General features: G+C 36.2%; 3 protein-coding genes across 3 annotated transcripts; all 3 read right to left on the bottom strand.

Annotated features, from left to right (window-relative positions):
• Window positions 1-1,024: 1,024 nt before the first annotated feature.
• LOC145803505 (uncharacterized) lies at window positions 1,025-2,647 on the bottom strand. Its single transcript, XM_082896790.1, has 5 exons — window positions 2,117-2,647; window positions 1,809-2,030; window positions 1,646-1,738; window positions 1,471-1,566; window positions 1,025-1,395 (listed from the first exon to the last, which is right to left on the bottom strand). The coding sequence occupies exons 1-5, from the start codon at window positions 2,645-2,647 to the stop codon at window positions 1,126-1,128; spliced, it is 1,212 nt and encodes a 403-aa protein (XP_082752916.1). The 3' UTR covers window positions 1,025-1,125.
• A 347-nt stretch (window positions 2,648-2,994) lies between these two features.
• Window positions 2,995-5,378, bottom strand: LOC114293447 (uncharacterized). The gene is made up of 4 exons (XM_082896789.1): window positions 4,366-5,378; window positions 3,947-4,252; window positions 3,773-3,860; window positions 2,995-3,690 (listed from the first exon to the last, which is right to left on the bottom strand). The coding sequence occupies exons 1-4, from the start codon at window positions 5,376-5,378 to the stop codon at window positions 2,995-2,997; spliced, it is 2,103 nt and encodes a 700-aa protein (XP_082752915.1).
• Window positions 5,379-6,656, bottom strand: LOC114293448 (uncharacterized). Its single transcript, XM_028237522.2, has one exon. The coding sequence runs from the start codon at window positions 6,654-6,656 to the stop codon at window positions 5,379-5,381; it is 1,278 nt and encodes a 425-aa protein (XP_028093323.2).
• Window positions 6,657-19,263: the final 12,607 nt, after the last annotated feature.

The following is a 19,263-nucleotide window of genomic DNA, read 5'->3' as shown; positions in this document are numbered from 1 at the left end:
TTTCCTATAGAATAGAGAAATGCTCCAAACAAGGAATGAAACCAGAATTCATAATATAGGCCCCTTTTTTTTCTTTCAAAAATCAAAGGAAAATAGAAAATGGATCCAATAACTTGACAAAATTTGAGAATTTAGAAGTAGCAACCCCATACCTAGTCGACCATGGCGGTACTTTATTTAGGTCGAGAACAGCGATGAGATCCTCCCTATGTGACGATCACGGTCGACTTATTGCTATGATACGAAATAAGATTTATCATAAAGGTGAAGAAGAACAACATATCCATTTGAACATCAAGCCAAATCTCTCATCTTAATGTCTACAAACCCTAGAAACTTTCTCCAACAAATGAGTACATAGCCCAATAATATTTTGTTCACCTAAATCTGCCAGAAATCCTGTTCAAGGCAGTTTCAAAAATGTTGTCCTACATTGACATGACAAAGTAGAAAAGGCAGCTTAGCCCAATGAAGATTTTCATTAGTGTCCATTTCAATGTGGATGCATGCTCCACTCTAATTACCTTTTACTATGCTGTGAAGCTTAGAGTCACTTAAAAAATGAACTAAAGAGTAATGAAAATTCAAATGCTAAACAGATGATCTTATAGATTCATTGCAAGAGAGAGTTTTTGCTACAATAAGAACAAAAGGAAAATTATTCACTATATTACAAGAAAGAAAGAGAATTGTTGAAGAACTCATTTAACCATTTAGGTGTAGTTGTTACCAATCAAGCTAACATTTTTTATTTATGGTCATCATTCAACTTTTTCTTGCATCTCAACCAACCATTTTAGCCTATTCCTCCAACTTATTTTCAATTTATATTAACTTAATCAACCAGCAACAAGAAGAACAATACATCAACAAATAAGGCAAACTAGCCAACTGAAGAGCATCATAGCAGCAGCTTGTTTTAACAAATATATTAAGTGAAGTGTTTTTAGTGATCTGAAAATTAAATTCTGAAAAGTATACTTACAGAGCAAGCTGTCAATAAAATTCCTCTGATGAACAATCATCTTCATCAACCTGCATGTCTACCTTATCCTTGTGCATCCTCATAAACTTTTCAATCTCTTCAAACCTTTTGTTTTGCATTTCAATCTTTCTAGCTTGCTCTTATGTTACCAAGTTCTGGGCTGCAATTTGTTCTTGCTGGACCTCAGCCAAATTCTTCAATGACTCTATTTGTTCTTGTAGGCTCGAAACCACATCAACATGTGCTTGTGTACTAACAGAAGATTTGGATGAGGATGGGTTTCGACTAACTCCGAAGCCCTTTATGTATCCTGATTTACTTGTTCCAAGAACTTCAATTGACAGCTGCTCCTGAGTTAAAGGTATTGCCCCAGGCTTCAAAGACTCTTCACGTCGTTTTTTCAAAGCTTCCTCTCAATTTTTAAACAACTTTAACAAATATAACCAATTACATAAATATGTAATTATATTGATTGGCATACTTACATGTAATTCACCACATATTGGAGCTATCCAATCTGCCTTTCTCTTGCTCCAATGGGAATCTTTGTAGAAGTCTACAATGTCAACCTTCGCAGTACCCTAATTCCATCAATTTAAAAGTAAGTATACATAATTAATTTTAACTCAATCACACTTTCAAATATATTAAATGCATCACCTCTTTATACATTGCAGCTTGAAATGACTTAGAGCCCATTGTATGATTATATGGTAATTTCGATCGACTATTCCTTCCTTTTTCAGCCAATTCCTACAAAAGTAAATGATTAGTAAAATTAAATTGAAATTGAAACACGCTTCTTTAAGTTATGAAATTTTACCTGATGATCGCTATTAAGCCATACATGATTAATCATGTATACCCAAGCCTCATGGTCAACCCCTTTGTATGGCTTAGTGTAAGGGTCAACACCAGCTTCTACCAACTTTGAGTAATGCGTCTTCATCTTGTTACGCCAACTTTTGTAAAGGTTTTTACACTTCTTGTCGATTGTTTTCCGAACCTCTTTATCCTCATCATAATCAACAATCTCAAATTTATCCTGCAAATATATGAATAGTTTTATTAATATTAAAATGTAAGTGAAGGTGATAATCTAACTATTTTAAAAACAACAAATACAAGTACCCGAACTGCCTGAATGATTGGGGCTTTATGAATCTCGTCAATCTTATCCCACTTACTCATGCCAATTATAGGTGCAGCCATCCTTATTTGCAATCCAACTTCATTTGCAAATGGAGTGGCATAAGGCCCTACTGGTACCTTGGCATCTGCAGGGACCCAAACAGGAAGTTTTTTGCCACCATTTTTAGCTATGAGATGCGCTATGCTCTTCCCTCGAGTCTGACCCCTTCCCTGTGTAGAACGGGTACGCAAAGTAAGTGTAGATGGTGCAGCCTGGGTAGTACCTTCATTTGTAGATGGTGCAGCCTGTGTAGTAGTTGCATTTGTAGATGTTACAGCCTGAGTAGTAGTTGCCTTTGTAGATGGTGCAGCCTGGATACGTCGAGCATTTGTAGATGGTACACTTTGAGCAGATGGAGTTAAGTTTGCTGGTACATGTTCAATAGGGGCAGCAACTCTAGCTGGAGCTTGCTGAGTAGGTAAACCAACTTTAGATGATGCTGCGCTTCTAACTCTACCAGGGCCTGCCATCTACCACAACAACTCAACAATTACATGTGTGAAGCATATGTAAAATAAGCATTTACATTAATATCAATGGATGTATAATAGAACCAATATCAGCACATGAGTGATAACTAAACAATAACATGGCATAAGAAACAAAGAAAAATGGAGAAATAGAAAGAGAAAGGGACACACACAAACATAGATACATTGAAACATATTCTTGGATAATCATTGTGCTCAAACTCAGACAAGAACGGAGCCTAAACAACAGTGTCATACAAAACATAAAAATTTAAAGTTCCATGTCAAAATCTATATTACAATCATAATGGCTATATAGCTCATCTTCTCGGATAGTGACAATGCTCTTAGTAATGATCTTCGTTATCGCATGTCTCTTCATCATCAACACCATCGTCATGTGCTCGACTAACTGATTCTAAAACCACCTCACTTGGGATAATCTGAGGATCAATGTCATTCCTATGAAGTAAGATTGTGACGGGGTCTGCAATGCTAATTGGGACAACATCAGTTGTTTCATTTTGTTGGAATACATTATCAGGTTCAACGTCATCCTGTTCTGGTACATCCCACATTCCTCGATGTTGTAGCCTTTCTACGACTTTCCAATGTCCACCTAACTTTGTATCATCAACGTAGAAAACTTGCTTCACATGACTTGGTAAGACAAATGGATCATCTTTATACCATCGACTTTTGACATCAATACTTGTGAAATGTGCATTAGTGTGTAATGTTCTGTTGCTACCGGTGTTGAACCATTCGCATTGGAATAAAACAACTCGATGTCCAAGTATATAATGCATCTCCCACACTCTGTTCAAGTACCCATTAAAGTCAATTGTTTGTCCCTCATGCTCCCCTTTCACAACCAACCCACTATTTTGGCTTTTACGACGATTGTCACGATCTTTACTATGAAATCGAACACCATTGGAAATGCAAGCTGAATACAAATTAACTATGCTACTAGGACCATTTGCTAATGACCACAATTCATCAGTTGCTTCTGGTAATCCTTGAGCTCGTAAATGGTTCATCTACATAATGACATATCAATTTCAATCATTATGTTAGTGTTAATGTAAGTATAACTCAATAAAGTTTAGGCTTATAGCTTACATGTTCTTTGAACCACTTGGGAAATTCCTCTTTCTGTCTCTTCGTGATGTCACATGCACCTTGATTTTCTAAAAGGTTTTTGTGTTGCCTATTTACAAACATATGATTGATAAGTAACATATTATATTGAAAACATAATTGGACCCAAAAAAAAAAAAAAAAAAAAAAAAGTACTCTAGATAATGGTCCAACTCAAGGCTATTATTCAAGACAAACCAATGAGCCATTTCACGTTCTTTTGGAGACACATCAGAAACCCTTGTCATTAGCCCAAAAGGACGAACATCTTGTGTGAAGACCTCTAACCCAGACTCATGCACACGAACATCGACATTTCGTTCCTCTCGATTAAATACAGTTTCGACCCCACCCAGATACATTGAGCAAAATGTGAGGCACTCCTTGACAATATAAGCTTCTACGATCGAACCTTCTGGACGGGCTCGATTTGCAACATACCCTTTTAGAGTTCCAAGTAGCCTATGAAACAAACAATAGAATACTTTTATTACACATACTCACATTTTCATAAATATATATACAGTTTGTGCTACAATTTAACTATTCTAATATATGAAGAAGCTAGTAAGTACCTTTCAATGGGGTACATCCACCGATATTGCACAGGCCCACCAAGAATGGCTTCATGGGGCAAATGAATGGCTAAATGGACCATCACATCAAAGAACGCCGGTGGGAAAATTTTCTCCAGCTTGCATAATATGAGTACTATGCGATCCTCTAATTTTTCCAAATCCTTCACATTCAATGTCTTCGAGCAAAGCTGTTGAAAGAAATTTCCCAACTCAAATAATGTGACACATATATCATTGTGAAGATATCCACGCATTCCAATGGGAAGCAGTCGCTGTAGAAGGATATGACAATCATGACTTTTTAGGCCTGTTAACTTATCACCTTTTGTGCTTGCACACTTTGAGATGTTTGCCGCATAACCATCAGGATACTTAATTGACTTCAAAAACTCACAGAAACCATGTCTTTCATTTGAGGACAAAGTGTACAATGCTGGGGGCTTTTCAAATGATCCATCGGCACGCCTCTTTAGGTGTAACCCCTTCCTTATTTTCATATCTTCCAAATCCATGCGCGCTTTTTCTGTGTCTTTGTTCTTTCCATCTATACTCAATAATGTTCCAAGCAAACTATCACATATATTCTTCTCTATGTGCATAACATCGAGATTGTGTTGGAGTTTAATTGTTTTCCAATATGGCAACTCAAAGAATATGCTTTTTTTAGTCCAATTCAATATCGAATTTCCCCTTTTTCTTTTCTTATTGGTTGGATGCTTTCCAAATGGTCTGTATGTCCCTGAGTCCAATTGTTCTAAGATTTGTTCCCCTAATAACTCCAAAGGTCTTGACACAAACTCAATCTTACCGTTATAAAGTCGACTCCTACGCCAAGGGTGGTCATCAGGCAAGTAACGACAAGCGCCTGTGTACCCTATCTTACCTCTCAATCGTTGTGAGGATGCATTCTTGTTACATGTGGGACAAGCCAAATAACCTTTCATGCTCCATCCAGACAAGTTTCCATATGTAGGAATGTCATTAATTGTCCAAATAACAGCTGCATGCATTCAACAAGTTAATTCAGTTGAGGTATCATACGTAAGCACATCATCTTCCCATAACTCTTTCAGCTCATCAATTAATGGTTGCATGTAAACATCGATATCTCTACCTGGTGCTTGTGGTCCAGGGATAAGCAATGACAACATACTAAATGATTGTTTCATACATTTCCAAGGAGGCAAGTTGTAAGGCACAATAATCACAGGCCACATACTGTACGAGTTGCTCATGTTACCAAAAGGATTAAAACCATCAGTAGCCAACCCTAACCTCACATTTCGAGCCTCTTGGGAAAACATAGGATGTTGCCTATCAAAATCCTTCCACGCCTCACCATCAGCCGGGTGTCTCAATATCCCATCATCTACTCGCTTTTCTTTGTGCCATCTCATATCTACAGCTGTTTTTCTTGACATATATAATCTTTGCAGCCTCGGTGTCAACGGGAAGTATCTTAAGATCTTATGAGGAATTTTCTTACCTTTTCCATCATTCAACTTGTATCTGGACTCTTGACAAATCGGACAGTTTTCCAAATTTGCATTCTTCTTCCAGAAAAGTGCACAATCATACTTACATGCATGAATCGTCACATATCCTAAGCCTAAGTCACGCAAGAATGTTTTGGCTTCATAAAGGGTCCATGGGATCACTTGATCACTTACCGGTAGAAGGTCCTTTAATATCCCCAACAACATGTTGAATGACTTATTGCTCCACTTATTCAACACCTTCACATGAAGCATCTTAACAACAAATGATAAAACAGAAAACTTACGACACCCAGGGTACAACTCTGTTTGAGCATCATTCAATAATTTATCGAAGTTGCGCACATCCACTCCTTCAACATTGTTAACCACATCATCGTCATCGTCTTCTTCATCCCCTTCATTTTCATTATCATTCATGATAGTCCCCATGTAAACATCTTCTAACAAATTTAGGAATTCATCTTGATCTCTGTCTATATCTTCTTCCATTCTGTCCCCAACACTTCCAAAGTCATTGTGGTCGTCATTATTCAATGCATGAGATTCATTCATGGGAACAGATTCCCTGTGATGCACCCAAGTCTTATAAGAAGGGGACATTCCTTTCACGACCAAATGATACTCCACAATTTTACTAGTGTGTTGTTCACAATTCAAACAGTCCATACAAGGGCAACGAATCTTACCATTTGGCCCTACATTTAACATTGTGAACTGAACAAAAGCCTTTACGCCATCTCGATACTGGGAACTCATTCTATTCTTAAGTGACATCCAACTCTTGTCCATATTTGGTCACCTAAAAAGCCAATGTTATGTGAAATTCCTTTATCACTATGTACACTAATATTCAATAGGTAAGTGGTCCTATGTCATTTAACTAAATTTAAAAAAAAAAAAAGAAGAAAAAAAAAGGAAATGCAATGTAGAGTAAAGGGTGAAAAAGAATCATATAGTAAGTGATGACATAGATATATACCTTTAACTAAATTAGGTATGTGTAATTTATTGACAAGTTGTACTAACAATAATAATTGATAAACAAGAATTACTATTCAAGTAAAGCATGCAATGTAGAGTAAAGAGTGAAAAAGAATTATATAGTAAGTGATGACAGAGATACATAAATTATAATTGCTATATAAATTATGGTCTTCAAATTGTTACATATTAGTTTAGTTGTTTTTGTAAAAGCATATTCATTTATTTTAGCAATTTGAGTTATTTATTTGTTGAGTTAGACATGGAATTGAGATTTTTGTAGCAAAACACAACAACCACCCCCTAATTAGCATATTTGGGCTTATCTTATTTATATATCAAATAGTTCCTTGGATCATCTAATTGTTTGTTATATCATGAATGCTCACAATAGTAAAACGAAACTAAGAATACAATAAGTGAATCCTAAGAATACAATTAAGTGAATCCTCTAATACCCACAAATTTAATAAAAAAGTGTCAAACTTCTCTAAATAAATTTAAAATGCCTTAACAAATAGTCAAAGATTACCTGATGTAGTAATTGCCCCCAACGAACGAGTGCAGCTTTTTTATCTCTCTGCATTAACCGATAACCTATAATAATTGATAATTGTAAATCAAATTTTAAATTAAAATCGCACTATACATGAAATTAATGAAGAGATATGGGCATGAAATGAATGTCAAATAACGTATAAGGACACTCATGGATATGCGCAAAATAAACAATTCACCTACACACCTAAATAAATTATTGTACTTCTTAAAAGGAGATATCATCCGTAAAAATATGAAAAGTGAGGTTCAATTAACATGTCCCAAAACACATCAATGCTTTTTGGTCAAACACAAGGAAAAGAAGATGGTGGATGCACTTATTCCACTTCAATGCTTTTTGGTCAAACACAAGGAAAAGAAGATGGTTTTCAACAAAAGAAGATGTATATTATTTATAGTATGTGTTCTTATAAAAATACAAAATTATTTTAATGAAACAATAACTTAATAAATCAATAATTGTAATAGCTTCATTGTATATTATCTACGAACACTGTCAGGTTTGAGATAGTGGTGTTCTACAGTGGGGTGTGAAATCTTTGTCTTGAACAAAATAAAACGGTATGAATGTTTGTGTCGGTTCGACCAATTAATAAAGTGTGTTTTTGGTTTGAATTTATTAAAAAAATATAAATAAAAATAAAAAGTGTGTTTTTGGTAGTAATATCAGCAAGGCTAGATTACATCATTAGTCTTTCTATTTTTTATTCTTATAATTTTAATTTAATTTTTACACTTTTAATTATATTATAATGTAGCCCATCTGACTGTGTTATCATATTTTGAATTAAAAAAATTATGTACAAAATTACAAAGATTAGAATGAAATTCAAAATAAATTATAGAAAAATTATATCATTAATTCTATAGTTTAAATGAAATATTATTCTAATTTTTATAATTTTAAGGAAAATTAAAGTGCTGTTTCACTTAAATTACAGGAGTAATAGTATCATTTGCCAACTAGCAACTTGTACTTGTACCCCAATTCACCCCTCATTCATGGGGAGCCTACCAAGCCATGTCGCTTCGGGTCAGCAAAGGGCTATTTAGTGTGACTCACTTAAACCCATCAACATGATTTGCACTTTTCATTATGTAATAAATTTTTAATATATAAGGATGGTTTAGAATAATCTAAATAAGTATATTTTTTATTTTTTTATAAAAAGATATGTAGAAATGTAAAGAGGTGATACGACTCAAAAACAATAAAATGATAAAAAAGTGTGTTACAATAGGTCATGCCAAACAAATTCATAATTTATAAACATAATTAAGTTGATAAGATGTATTGATAGTTATAAAATAATTAGGTTGATAAGATATATTGATAGTTATACGATTAGAGATCACATTTATATTAAAAACAAAGTGATTTTGAAAAATAATTCATTTTGAAAATAAAATAAAATTTTATTCAATCATCATGTGGTAATCAATGTTCAATCAATTTGATTTTTACATAAATAATATGCTTGACAAATAATAGAAAATGAACAATTTAGATAATCTTAATAGGTTTGGAGTCAGACCTAGTAAGAGTCATAGCAACCCCTGTTCTGTACAAAACACAACGGACACCCGATTTCTCATTCAACGGCATGAGATTATGAGTCTCTAAAAAAGTGTTTCTCCAATCATCTCTTCTTATCCATGTTAGTGACCAAAGGCACTTTTTACTCCCAGAAGGGTATTTATATCTCCCACTATATACAGTATTAAAATATCAGACAGTGGAAAAACATCTTCCCTCTCAATGCTCTATATTCTCAAACTGAGAAACATTCAACAAAGTCATTCATTTTGGCCTCATTTTGTGATATGTTGCTACTGGTCACACAATCAAAACATGTATTCAATGTGTGAATATGCATGCATGTGTACATGTTTGTCAATAATAATGAAGTGATTAGTTAGTGAACTTTCTGGGAAAATAAATCCTCAAATATGCATTTTAACTGGTTGCAAATAAAGCCTACTTTCTGGTTGCTCAATGGGGACATTCTCTTACTCTCTATCATATAACCCAATTGAAAGCCTAGGTGAGGGAAAGGGACTACATTCAAAATATTAGAGACAGAGAAGAGAACAGAGCAGAGACCCAAAAAGAGGGTCGCGATCTGCTGCTGATCTGCTGCCGATCTGCTGCTGCCCAGCGCTGCTATGCCGTTGGCATTCGGCTGCGCGAGAAAGCAAGAGGGAGAGGGAGAGGGACTACATTCAGAATATTAGAGATAGAGAAGAGAACAGAGCAGCGATCCAAAAAGGGTCGCGATCTGCTGCCGCCGAGCACTGTTGTGCCTTTCCCATTCAGCGGCGCAAGAGAGTAAGAGGGAGAAGGAGATGGAGAAGGAGAGGGAGAATGAGAGGGAGAGAAGAAGAAGAGAAGAAGAAGAGAAGAAGAACATACCTGAGAAGTGCTGCCGCCGAGCACTGCTGTGTCGTTCTGTGCTGTGTGCCGTTTCAGATGGATGAGAAAATGAGAAGAAGTTAGGTCAATTGGTTGTTTATTCACTTGTCAACATTTTTTGGCAATAAAAAAATTGGTAAAAAAAAATACAAATTAATTTGTCTTTAATAATTTGGTAAAAAATAAAAAACTTTGTTTATTGATATAATTGTCTTTATAGAAATTATGTGTCTTTAATAATTGTATTATTTGTCTTTAAAAAATACAAATTATTTCTATAAATTATTTGTCTTTATAGAAATAATTGTCAAATTAATTATTTCTATATTTTTACAAATTTCTATACATATTATTTCTATATTTTTATAGACAAATTAATAGATTGGTCCAAATTAATAAATTAATATTTGTATGGAAATATAGAAATAATTGTATAGAAATTATTGTAACAATTAATATTTGTATAGAAAACATATTAATATTTGTCTTTATAGAAATAATTAATATTTGTATTGTAACAATTAATATTTGTATAGAAATTATTAATTTGCTACAAATTTCTATACAATTATTACTATAAATTATTTTTATCAACAAATATTTGTAACAAATTATTTCTATATTTTTGGCAAACTTTGTTTATAGGAATAATTGTCTTTATAGAAATTATTTGTCTTTAATAATTTGTCTTTAATAATTGTATTGTTTGTCTTTAAAAAGTACAAATTATTTCTATAAATTATTTGTCTGTACCAAATTGTTTATTCACTTGTCAACAATTTTTGGCAATAAAAAATTTGTAAAGACAAATAATTTATTGGCAACCAAATTAATTTGGTTGCCAAAAATATTATTAAGATTTTTAGCGACCAAGGAATGTCTGTCGCCAAACAAATACAATTGGCGACTAAATGTTCCGTCGCTATAAATTAATTTGGTCGCTAAAAAGTTTTTCGCGCTCCCGCGCAAGAAATTCACTTGGCGCCAAAATCAATAGCGACCAAAATTATAAATTCGTCGCCAAAAGTTTATTTTTTAGTGACCACAAATATTCTGTCGCCAATTATGTATCTTTGGCAACTAAATTTTTGTTTGGTTGCTAAAAAGTGTCACCAAAAATGTTTTTTGTTGTAGTGCATGCTAATGACTTGGACTCTCAAAGCTAACAAGCTAGAATGTATGGTAGCTATGCAAAGCAATGCATATATGATCAAAATAACATGAAATAGAGCTTTAAGATGCCGAAATATGAATAAAAGCTCCTTTGAGTCGAGTCAAAATCATGCTAAAACCATAGCTTAAACCACAAAGCATGTTAAGGCAATAGAGGGGATTACAAGGCAAGTATATGGTGCATGCAAGAGACCACTAAACCAACCTTAGACAGAGGTATAACATGACAAAATAACACCAAATACTTGCTGAAATGGAGCCAAAACAAGCTAAAAAAACATGTTACTATTATAAGCCATCAAAGCAAGCAAATGAGACACAAGGAGAAAGGGGTGTCCCTCTCCTATTCAAGACTCTAAAACCACCTTTCCACCACTGAAAATGGATTTCAGTGGTGGAAAGGTCAAACCAAAGCAAGAACAAAGGCCAAAAGAGATGGCTCCAAACAAGGCCTAAGAGGGGGTAGACAACCCTCAACCAAAGAGTAACCTTAAACAATCATCTAAAGCATACAAAATCAGAACTTTTCTCAGTTTATACTTAAGCTTAAAACAATATGCAAATAGGTCTAAAAGCTTAAGCCAAAATGGGGAAACAAAAGGTTAGTTGCTCACCCTTGAAGAACACCTTCAAGAACACAACTCCAGCCACTCCCTTGGATCAAAACTAGCCCAAGAACTCTGAAACCAACTCCCTAGTGCCTCAGCAACCAAATGGAGGTGATCTACTAGGTGCTATAGTGCAAAAGTATGAACAAAATACACTTTTAAGGCACCAAAACACATACAAATATATATATAGAGAGAGATATAGAGAGAGAGGGATATATGAACTCTATATCTATTTTTGCTGAACCTCTAGAAAACAAGGGGAGGCTCCCCTCTTATAGGAAATCAAGTTCAAAGCTTCTTAGAGAAGCTAAGCTTTGGTTCAAATCCCTCCATACACGTGTATGGAGGGGAGGGTCTGTGCTCACTAGCATGCACAATGCCTGAAAAAGGCAACGAAAAGGCCTCGGCCAGAAAATATGACCGATCGACCAAAATAAGTGCTGACCGACCAAAAAAAGTGCCGATCGACCAACACTTTTGGCCAATGACAAGAAAACAAGGCCGATGGCTTCAAGCCTTGGCCGGTGGGTTGAGGGGATGGCAAACAAGCCACCATCTTCCCTCAGAAGCAAAACCACAAGTCCTTGGTTCACAACCAAGCACAAAATAGACAAGTTGAGAGATCCTAAGGCAAGGCACGCAGCCGAGACCTTTGGAAACTCAAAACGAACATGAGCATGGATGATTATCGAGTGTTCAAACGATGATGTCAAAGTCTTGAGGACGGTCAAAAATGGAGTGTCTACACCCACCCTTTGGGGGTTTCAAGTTTTTGAGTGAGTTTTAAGAGAGTTGCCTCCCTTCACCCAAAGCCTTTAAATCTGAAAATATCAAAAACCCTAGTAGTAGCTCTACAACCTAAAGTAGATATGAGGTTTGAAGCAAAGCACATCTAAGCAAAGCTGAGCCACAGCAAAGCTTGCAAGCAAGCAAAACTCACTTTTCTTCGCACGTTCTTCGGTTTCCTTTAAACCAATGGGTAAGTGCTTCTATTTAAAAAATTTCAATAGCTTTTTAATTTTATTTTTAATACGTAATCATCTTATGGTGTTAGTATAACATAATCATCATGTAGGATAGCTATTTTACATGTTTTTTTAGTTTTTGTTAATTGCTTTATTTGCATACTACAACAAAATTGGGTTTTTACGACATCATATCCACGACATACAATAAATGCAAACCGCACTTTTTCACTTTTACAACTTTTTTTTTTTTTTTTTTGCATGTCGTAAATAATATTCTAACCATGACATGTCTGTTGCTTAGGCTGTTAATGCTAATAATGGTGATTTTTTTACAACTTACAATATTAGCTATAAATAATAAAACTTTCTATGACATACATATGGCATGCCATTAGTACATCAACTACACACGGCACATGTATGCCAGCCAGTAAACATATTCTATTTTTCACGACATATAGTTTATGTCGTGAATGGCATGACCCAAAAAAAAAAATAGGCACCAAAAAAAAAATACTCTTGCACCAATCACCAAAAATATATTAGAAATTTTTTTTATCAAAATGCAAACTCTTTGGCTTCTAATGTGTTCTAAAGGAACATAGAAAATTGTTCAAAGCAAAATCGCAAAGAGAAGGAAAAAAAAGAGGGTTCGAAGGGAAACGGTTTCAATCTCTCTCTATGATACTTTGACTTGGAACAGTGCTCTCTCTTCAGCGGTGAGATTGGTTTGGCGGCAGCGAAGATCGACGGTTCACAGACGAAGGTTTTCATTTTTCCCTTCTCTTCGATTTAAAATCAAAAGTTGTTTTGGGTGCCTTTCGAACTTGTTTTGTGACTCTGATTAGCAAATCCAAACTTCCCTTGCTCTTGTATGCTCTCTCTCTCTCTCTCTCTCTCTCTCTCTCTCTCTCTCTACCCTGTTATGTATAACTATTGTGTATTTATGTGTTCATCATGGTGGTTGTTGATGTCGCTCTATTCTTAGAATTACTAGGTATAGTAATTTCACAGTGCTTCTTTCTTTTTGCAACAACATACCCCCCCCCCAATATGCTATTCGATAAAGTCGACCTTCTATTAATAATTAACTCTTTATGCGAATCCTCATCAAAAAGATCTGAACATAGGAAAAGATAAAGAGAAGCAATTGCCACGACAAGGACATGGAATGTAAAGAAACCCCTGAATGACAGAAGCCATTGGTATATAAGTTAGTGAAGTTGTTAAAATAATCACAAACAATGAAATTCACACAAAATAGGAATCAATTTGAAAAACAACATCACATGCTTTTCCGTTCAATTTTTTCCACATCATTGAGTTTGGCATAACAAAAGGCTTGTTGAAATATAGTACACAAAATATTCTAGAATAGGACACTTTTTTGTTGTGGCCATTGTTTAGGCCTTGATTTTATTTCCTTTTCTATGTTATTTCCTATCTTGTACAATTTCCTAATATTGTACATATTGATGTATATATTCATGGGTGGACCTCAATTGAGATTAAGCCAATTCATTCTTTTATTCTTCTTGGTATCAAAGCCTAAAAAACCCTAGCCACCCTCTTTTCATCTCTCTTTTAATCAACCACCACCGAAACCCCTTTCCAGCCACCATTCACTAGCCGACAATCTCTCTCTTCCTTTCCTAACTAATCGAAACTCCTTCCTAGCCCTTGCCCACCAACTGAAACTCCTTTCCAGCCCCTACCCACTAGCCGACAACTGTTCTTCCTTAACCCTTGACCCTTGGCAGTCTTTAGAAACCCCTGCCAAGGGCTATGTGAGTATCGATTAGTCTCTTATGTGAATGAGACTGGTTTGGTTTTGTCCCTAGGGTTGGTTATACCCTTTTTCCTTGTTTGGGTGCTGCAAGTTATTGTGTTGAGCTTTTTTTTCTCTCTCCTATTTGTGGAGTGGGCTACCGGCTTTATTTGGTCGCATTTAATTGGATAAGTTGTTGATTTTTTCTGGCCTCTTGCTTTCGTTTTTTGGACTATGTTGCAGTAAGTTTTTTCTAGGCCTTGAGTTTTTTCTGCTCCTTCTGCTAAGACCACTAAACCTATTCCCATGAGTTCTAATTTTTCTCTTTCTCACCATACTCATGTTCATCACATTACAAGTGTGGTGCTGAATAGGGAAAATTTTGCCGCTTGGAGCCATTCCCTTAAACTCTATTTAAGGGGCAAGAGCAAAGCTTATTGGCTTTTGCCTTCTACTACCCAGCCTGATATGACCGACCCTTAATGGACCCAGTGGTATATTGATAATTTCACCATTTTGGGTTGGATATTTAGTTCTATGGAGGATCATATCTATTATATGTTTCTTTATTGTGACACACTCCCTAGCCTCTGGTGTGCCTTATCCCAAATGTATGCCCATGCTCATAATGATGCTCACATCTTTGAGCTTTATCAGGATATTGCTCGTGCCTTCCAGTCTGCCTTGGGCCTTTCTATGTTCGAGTTCTTTGGATACCTTCAGGCTCGTTGGGAAGAATTGGCTCAATATGAACCCTTGACTAATTTACCTGATGCTGCTTCTTTTATGTCCAAACGTCTTACTCGCTAACACACTTACCAGTTTTTAATGGGTTTAAACTCTAAGTTTGAACCTCTTTGGAATTAAATTTTAAATACCTCTCCTATGTCATCCCTCTATGAAGCATTCGCTACCATTGATAGTAATGAGCGGTGTCGGCATTTGGTTCAGTCGAGCTCTTCATCAGCCTCTCTAGTTTTATCTGATTAGATGGTCCTTGCTGCCAAATCTGGTGCACGGGGTTCTTTGGGTTCCATTACTTGCCATCATTGTGGCGCTTCTGGACATGTCAAGGCTCGTTGCTTCAAACTTCATCCTGAGTTGAGGCAACATTCTACTCATCCTCGTGGTCCTGATATCCCTCGCACAGCTACTTTAATAGAAGCTGCTCCGGCCTCTGCGCCTTCTGTTATCCCTAAGTTGCAAGAGTTATAGACTCAAATTGGTCAGCTTCAGGCTCAACTCAGATCCCTTGCTAGTGCTCATAGCCCATCACCTTCCACTGCTGCCACCCTTGCTACAGGTGCATCTACTGCTCTCCATGTTCGGTCTGCTAGTGCCTCATGGATTCTGGCTTCTGGGGCTAATGATCATATGACAGGTGAGTTTTTCTTTCTTTTTTCTCTAGTCCCTACTACTATAGCCTAATTTGTTTACCTCGCCGATAATTCTTCAATTTCTACTCATTATAAGGGTGTTGTGTCTTTATCTCGTACCCTTACGTTATCATCTATTTTACATGTCCCCAATTTTGTATATAATCTCTTATCTATAAGTCGTCTTGCCAAACAGTGTAATTGTATTGTCATCTTCTTACCCTCTTCTTGTCTTTTACAGGACCTGAGTTCGAAGAGGATTTTTGGCAGCGGCTATGAGCGTGATGGACTTTACTACTATAGGGACCCACCGGATGAGCCTTCTACTTCTTCTTCATCTAGTTTCTAGGCATTTGTTTTGCCTGCTTCTTTGTCTTGTGTTTTTAACATTCAAACATTGAAACTTTGGCACGCTTGTGCAGGTCATGTTAATTTTTAGTATTTATGTCAGCTTTTTTCCCTTTTTAATACAGCTTGCAAAGATTTTAATTTCATTTCGTGGTTTGTGAGTTGTCTAAACATACTCGTACTAGCTATATCCCTCACATGACTCATGCTCCTGCTGCCTTTGACCTTATATATTTTGATGTGTAGGGACCTTTCCCAGTTATTGCCTCTTTTGGTTATAAATATTATGTAACCTTTCTTGATGATTACACTTGGTGCACTTGGGTCTATCTTCTTCATCGTAAGTTTGAAGTGTTCTAAATTTTTATTCAATTTTTACAAATGATTAAAACTCAATTTTGGACAATTGTTAGGAATATCCATTTTGATAATGTTGGGGAATATATTTCTAATGAATTTCGTTCCTATCTTAATCAGACTGGTATTCTTTAACAACTTACTTGTCCTCGGACCCCTAAACAAAATGGTGTTGCTGAACGAAAAAAGTCACATCATGTCTGTAGTCCGTTGTCTCCTTTGGGGAATGCATGTTCCCAAATCTTATTGGCATGTGGTTGTCCTCACTGTTGTTTACCTCATGAATAGGACACCCAGTCATGTGTTGCATGGTCTTATTCCGTTCCATATTCTTATGTCCACTACAACTTTGTTTCCTATATTACCTCGTGTCTTTGGGTGTACTTGTTTTGTTCAAAATTAGAGTCCTACTCACACTAAATTAGATGACACGTCCATTCGGTGTATTTTCTTTGGGTACTCTTCCGTGTCCAAGGGATATAGATGCTATGATCATGTGTCTCACCATTTTCATCATACTTTGGATGTTACTTTTTGTGAAGATGTTCCATACTTTGGTACTAACCCCCTTTACAAACACCTACACCCGTTTCCTCTAGTGTTCGTCCAGTGCCAATTTTGGATGAGGTTGAGGTTGAGGCTGAGGTTGTTTCCCTTCCTTCTCCTCAACCTTCCCCTCCTTTCCCTCCCCCACTGTAGGGATACTCTCATCGCCCACGTTCTCAGCTGCCCTTTGCAGCCACTCTGCTTTCTAGGTTAAGTAACTCTTCTCCATCTTCTCCACCTCTTCCACCTCCTCGTCATAACCCACCACCTGCTCGACACCCTTCGACTCGTTTGAGTTATTTGAGTAGTACTAATCATCTCATTTCCCAATATCTTTCCTATGACAAGGTTTCCGACTCTTATCTCTCTTTTCTTGGCAAACTTGACTCAGAGTCTATTCCTTGTTCTGTGTCAGAGGCCCCACAGAATTCAAAATGGGTAGTGCCCATACAGACTGAGATGGCAGCCTTAGAACAAAACCATAATTGGGATATTACACCTTTCCCTCATGAGGAAAGCATTGTTGGTTGCAAGTGGGTATTCACTATCAAGTATCTTGCAAATGGCTCAGTTGACCGTTACAAGGCCTGCTTGGTGGCCAAAGGTTTCACACAAATTCCTGGCAAGGATTTTGCCACCACCTTTGCCCCTGTTGCTAAGCTTACTTATGTACGTCTGCTCATCTCTCTTGCAGCATCAGATTCTTGGCCTCTTCATCAGCTTGACGTCAAGAATGCATTTCTTCATGGGGATCTACTTGTGACAATTTATATGGATCTTCCACCTAGTTTTCAGACTTGGGGGGAGTATTCGGGGAAAGTGTGTCGATTACGCAAATCACTATATGCTTGAGACAGTCTCCACGACCATGGTTTGGTCGCTTCAGGTCTGTTATCATTTCCATGGGTTTTGTTCAATGCCATTCACTTGTTTCATCAAGCGTAATTATGTGGGACAGTGTATCATCTTGTTGGTTTATGTAGATGATATTATTCTCACGGGTGATGACTTTACCGGCATTGGTCAAGTAAAGGAGAACTTGGGTTAGACTTTTGATATCAAGGACCTAGGAAGTCTCAAGTATTTTTTGGGGATTGAGGTTGCAGGCTCGAAATAGGGAATTTCTTTGTCTCAAAGAAAGTATACTCTTGATTTCCTTAAGGATACTGGTATGTTAGGGCGTAAACCTATTTCTACTCCTATGGATCCTAATGTCAAGCACACATCAGAGTCTGTGAATTGTTGGATGACCCTGGCATGTATCAGCGTCTTGTAGGCCGCCTCATTTATTTGACCAACACTAGACCTAACTTGACATTTTTGGTTAGTGTTATGAGTCAATTTATGCATGCACCTCGTACAAAGCATCTTGATGCAGTTCTTCATATTTTGAGGTATTTGAAGACTTCTCTTGGCTTGGGACTGTTTTTCACAACTGATCTTCAATCTAGACTCTCTTGTTTCACCGATGCCGACTATGCAGGATCAAGAACTGATCGACATTCTACATCTAGCTTCTGTACTTTCTGTGGTGATCATCTTATATCATGGAAAAGTAAGAAGTAAGCAGTTGTGTCTAGGTCGTCTATAGAGGCTGAGTATTAAGCTATGGCACAAGGAACATGTGAGCTTCTTTGGCTTTGCTCTATTTTGGCAGAGTTGGGTTTTACTAAAACTGCACCTTCCTCTTTATTTTGTGATTACAAGTCTGCCATTATCTTATCTTCTGATTCTGTGCTTCATGAGCGTACCAAGCATATTGAGGTTGACATACATTTTATTAGAGAAAAGGTTCGAATTGGTATTGTGAGTCCATCCTTTGTCTCTTCTTCATAGTAGTTAGCAAATTTGTTTACCAAGTTTGTGGGACCATCTTTGCTTCAGTCATTCATTGCCAAGCTGCATCTATCAAATATCTTCACGCCAGCTTGATGGGGAGTGTTGAAATATAGTACACAAAATATTCTAGAATAGGACCTTTTTTTGTTATGGCCATTGTTTAGGTCTTGATTTTATTTCATTTTCTATATTATTTCCTATCTTGTACAGTTTCCTAATATTGTACAAATTGATCTATACATTCATGGGATGACCTTAATTGAGATTAAGCCAATTCATTCTTTTATTCTTCTAGGCCTACTACACCTGTTAAGTTATAAACCTTGAAATGAAAAATTTAACCTCTTTAAAACATACAAAAAAGCTTAAGTAAGATGCATTTTTTTTCATTGATAGACACAAATATTTAAGTAAATAAAATAAACACTGGAAAAGAAAATAATAGGGGAAAAATG

The sequence above is a fragment of the Camellia sinensis genome, chromosome 12, assembly GCF_055761805.1.
Source record: "Camellia sinensis isolate YWXY chromosome 12, ASM5576180v1, whole genome shotgun sequence".
Taxonomy (NCBI): Eukaryota; Viridiplantae; Streptophyta; class Magnoliopsida; order Ericales; family Theaceae; genus Camellia; species Camellia sinensis.
The sequence above is the reverse complement of the archived record's forward strand: the minus strand, read 5'-3'. Positions and strand labels throughout refer to the sequence as shown.

What these genes read in the sequence shown, in the direction of transcription:
- LOC145803505 (XM_082896790.1), bottom strand. Translation starts at nt 2,647, where the DNA reads ATGGCAGGCCCTGGTAGAGTTAGAAGCGCAGCATCATCTAAAGTTGGT. An exon ending in GGCTTAATAGCGATCATCAG is followed by an intron (nt 1,739 to 1,808) that starts GTAAAATTTCAT and finishes TTACTTTTGTAG; the next exon opens with GAATTGGCTGAAAAAGGAAG. An exon ending in CAATATGTGGTGAATTACAT is followed by an intron (nt 1,396 to 1,470) that starts GTAAGTATGCCA and finishes AAAAATTGAGAG; the next exon opens with GAAGCTTTGAAAAAACGACG.
- LOC114293447 (XM_082896789.1), bottom strand. Translation starts at nt 5,378, where the DNA reads ATGCATGCAGCTGTTATTTGGACAATTAATGACATTCCTACATATGGA. An exon ending in GAGTTGGACCATTATCTAGA is followed by an intron (nt 3,861 to 3,946) that starts GTACTTTTTTTT and finishes GTTTGTAAATAG; the next exon opens with GCAACACAAAAACCTTTTAG. An exon ending in CCAAGTGGTTCAAAGAACAT is followed by an intron (nt 3,691 to 3,772) that starts GTAAGCTATAAG and finishes GTCATTATGTAG; the next exon opens with ATGAACCATTTACGAGCTCA.
- LOC114293448 (XM_028237522.2), bottom strand. Translation starts at nt 6,656, where the DNA reads ATGGACAAGAGTTGGATGTCACTTAAGAATAGAATGAGTTCCCAGTAT.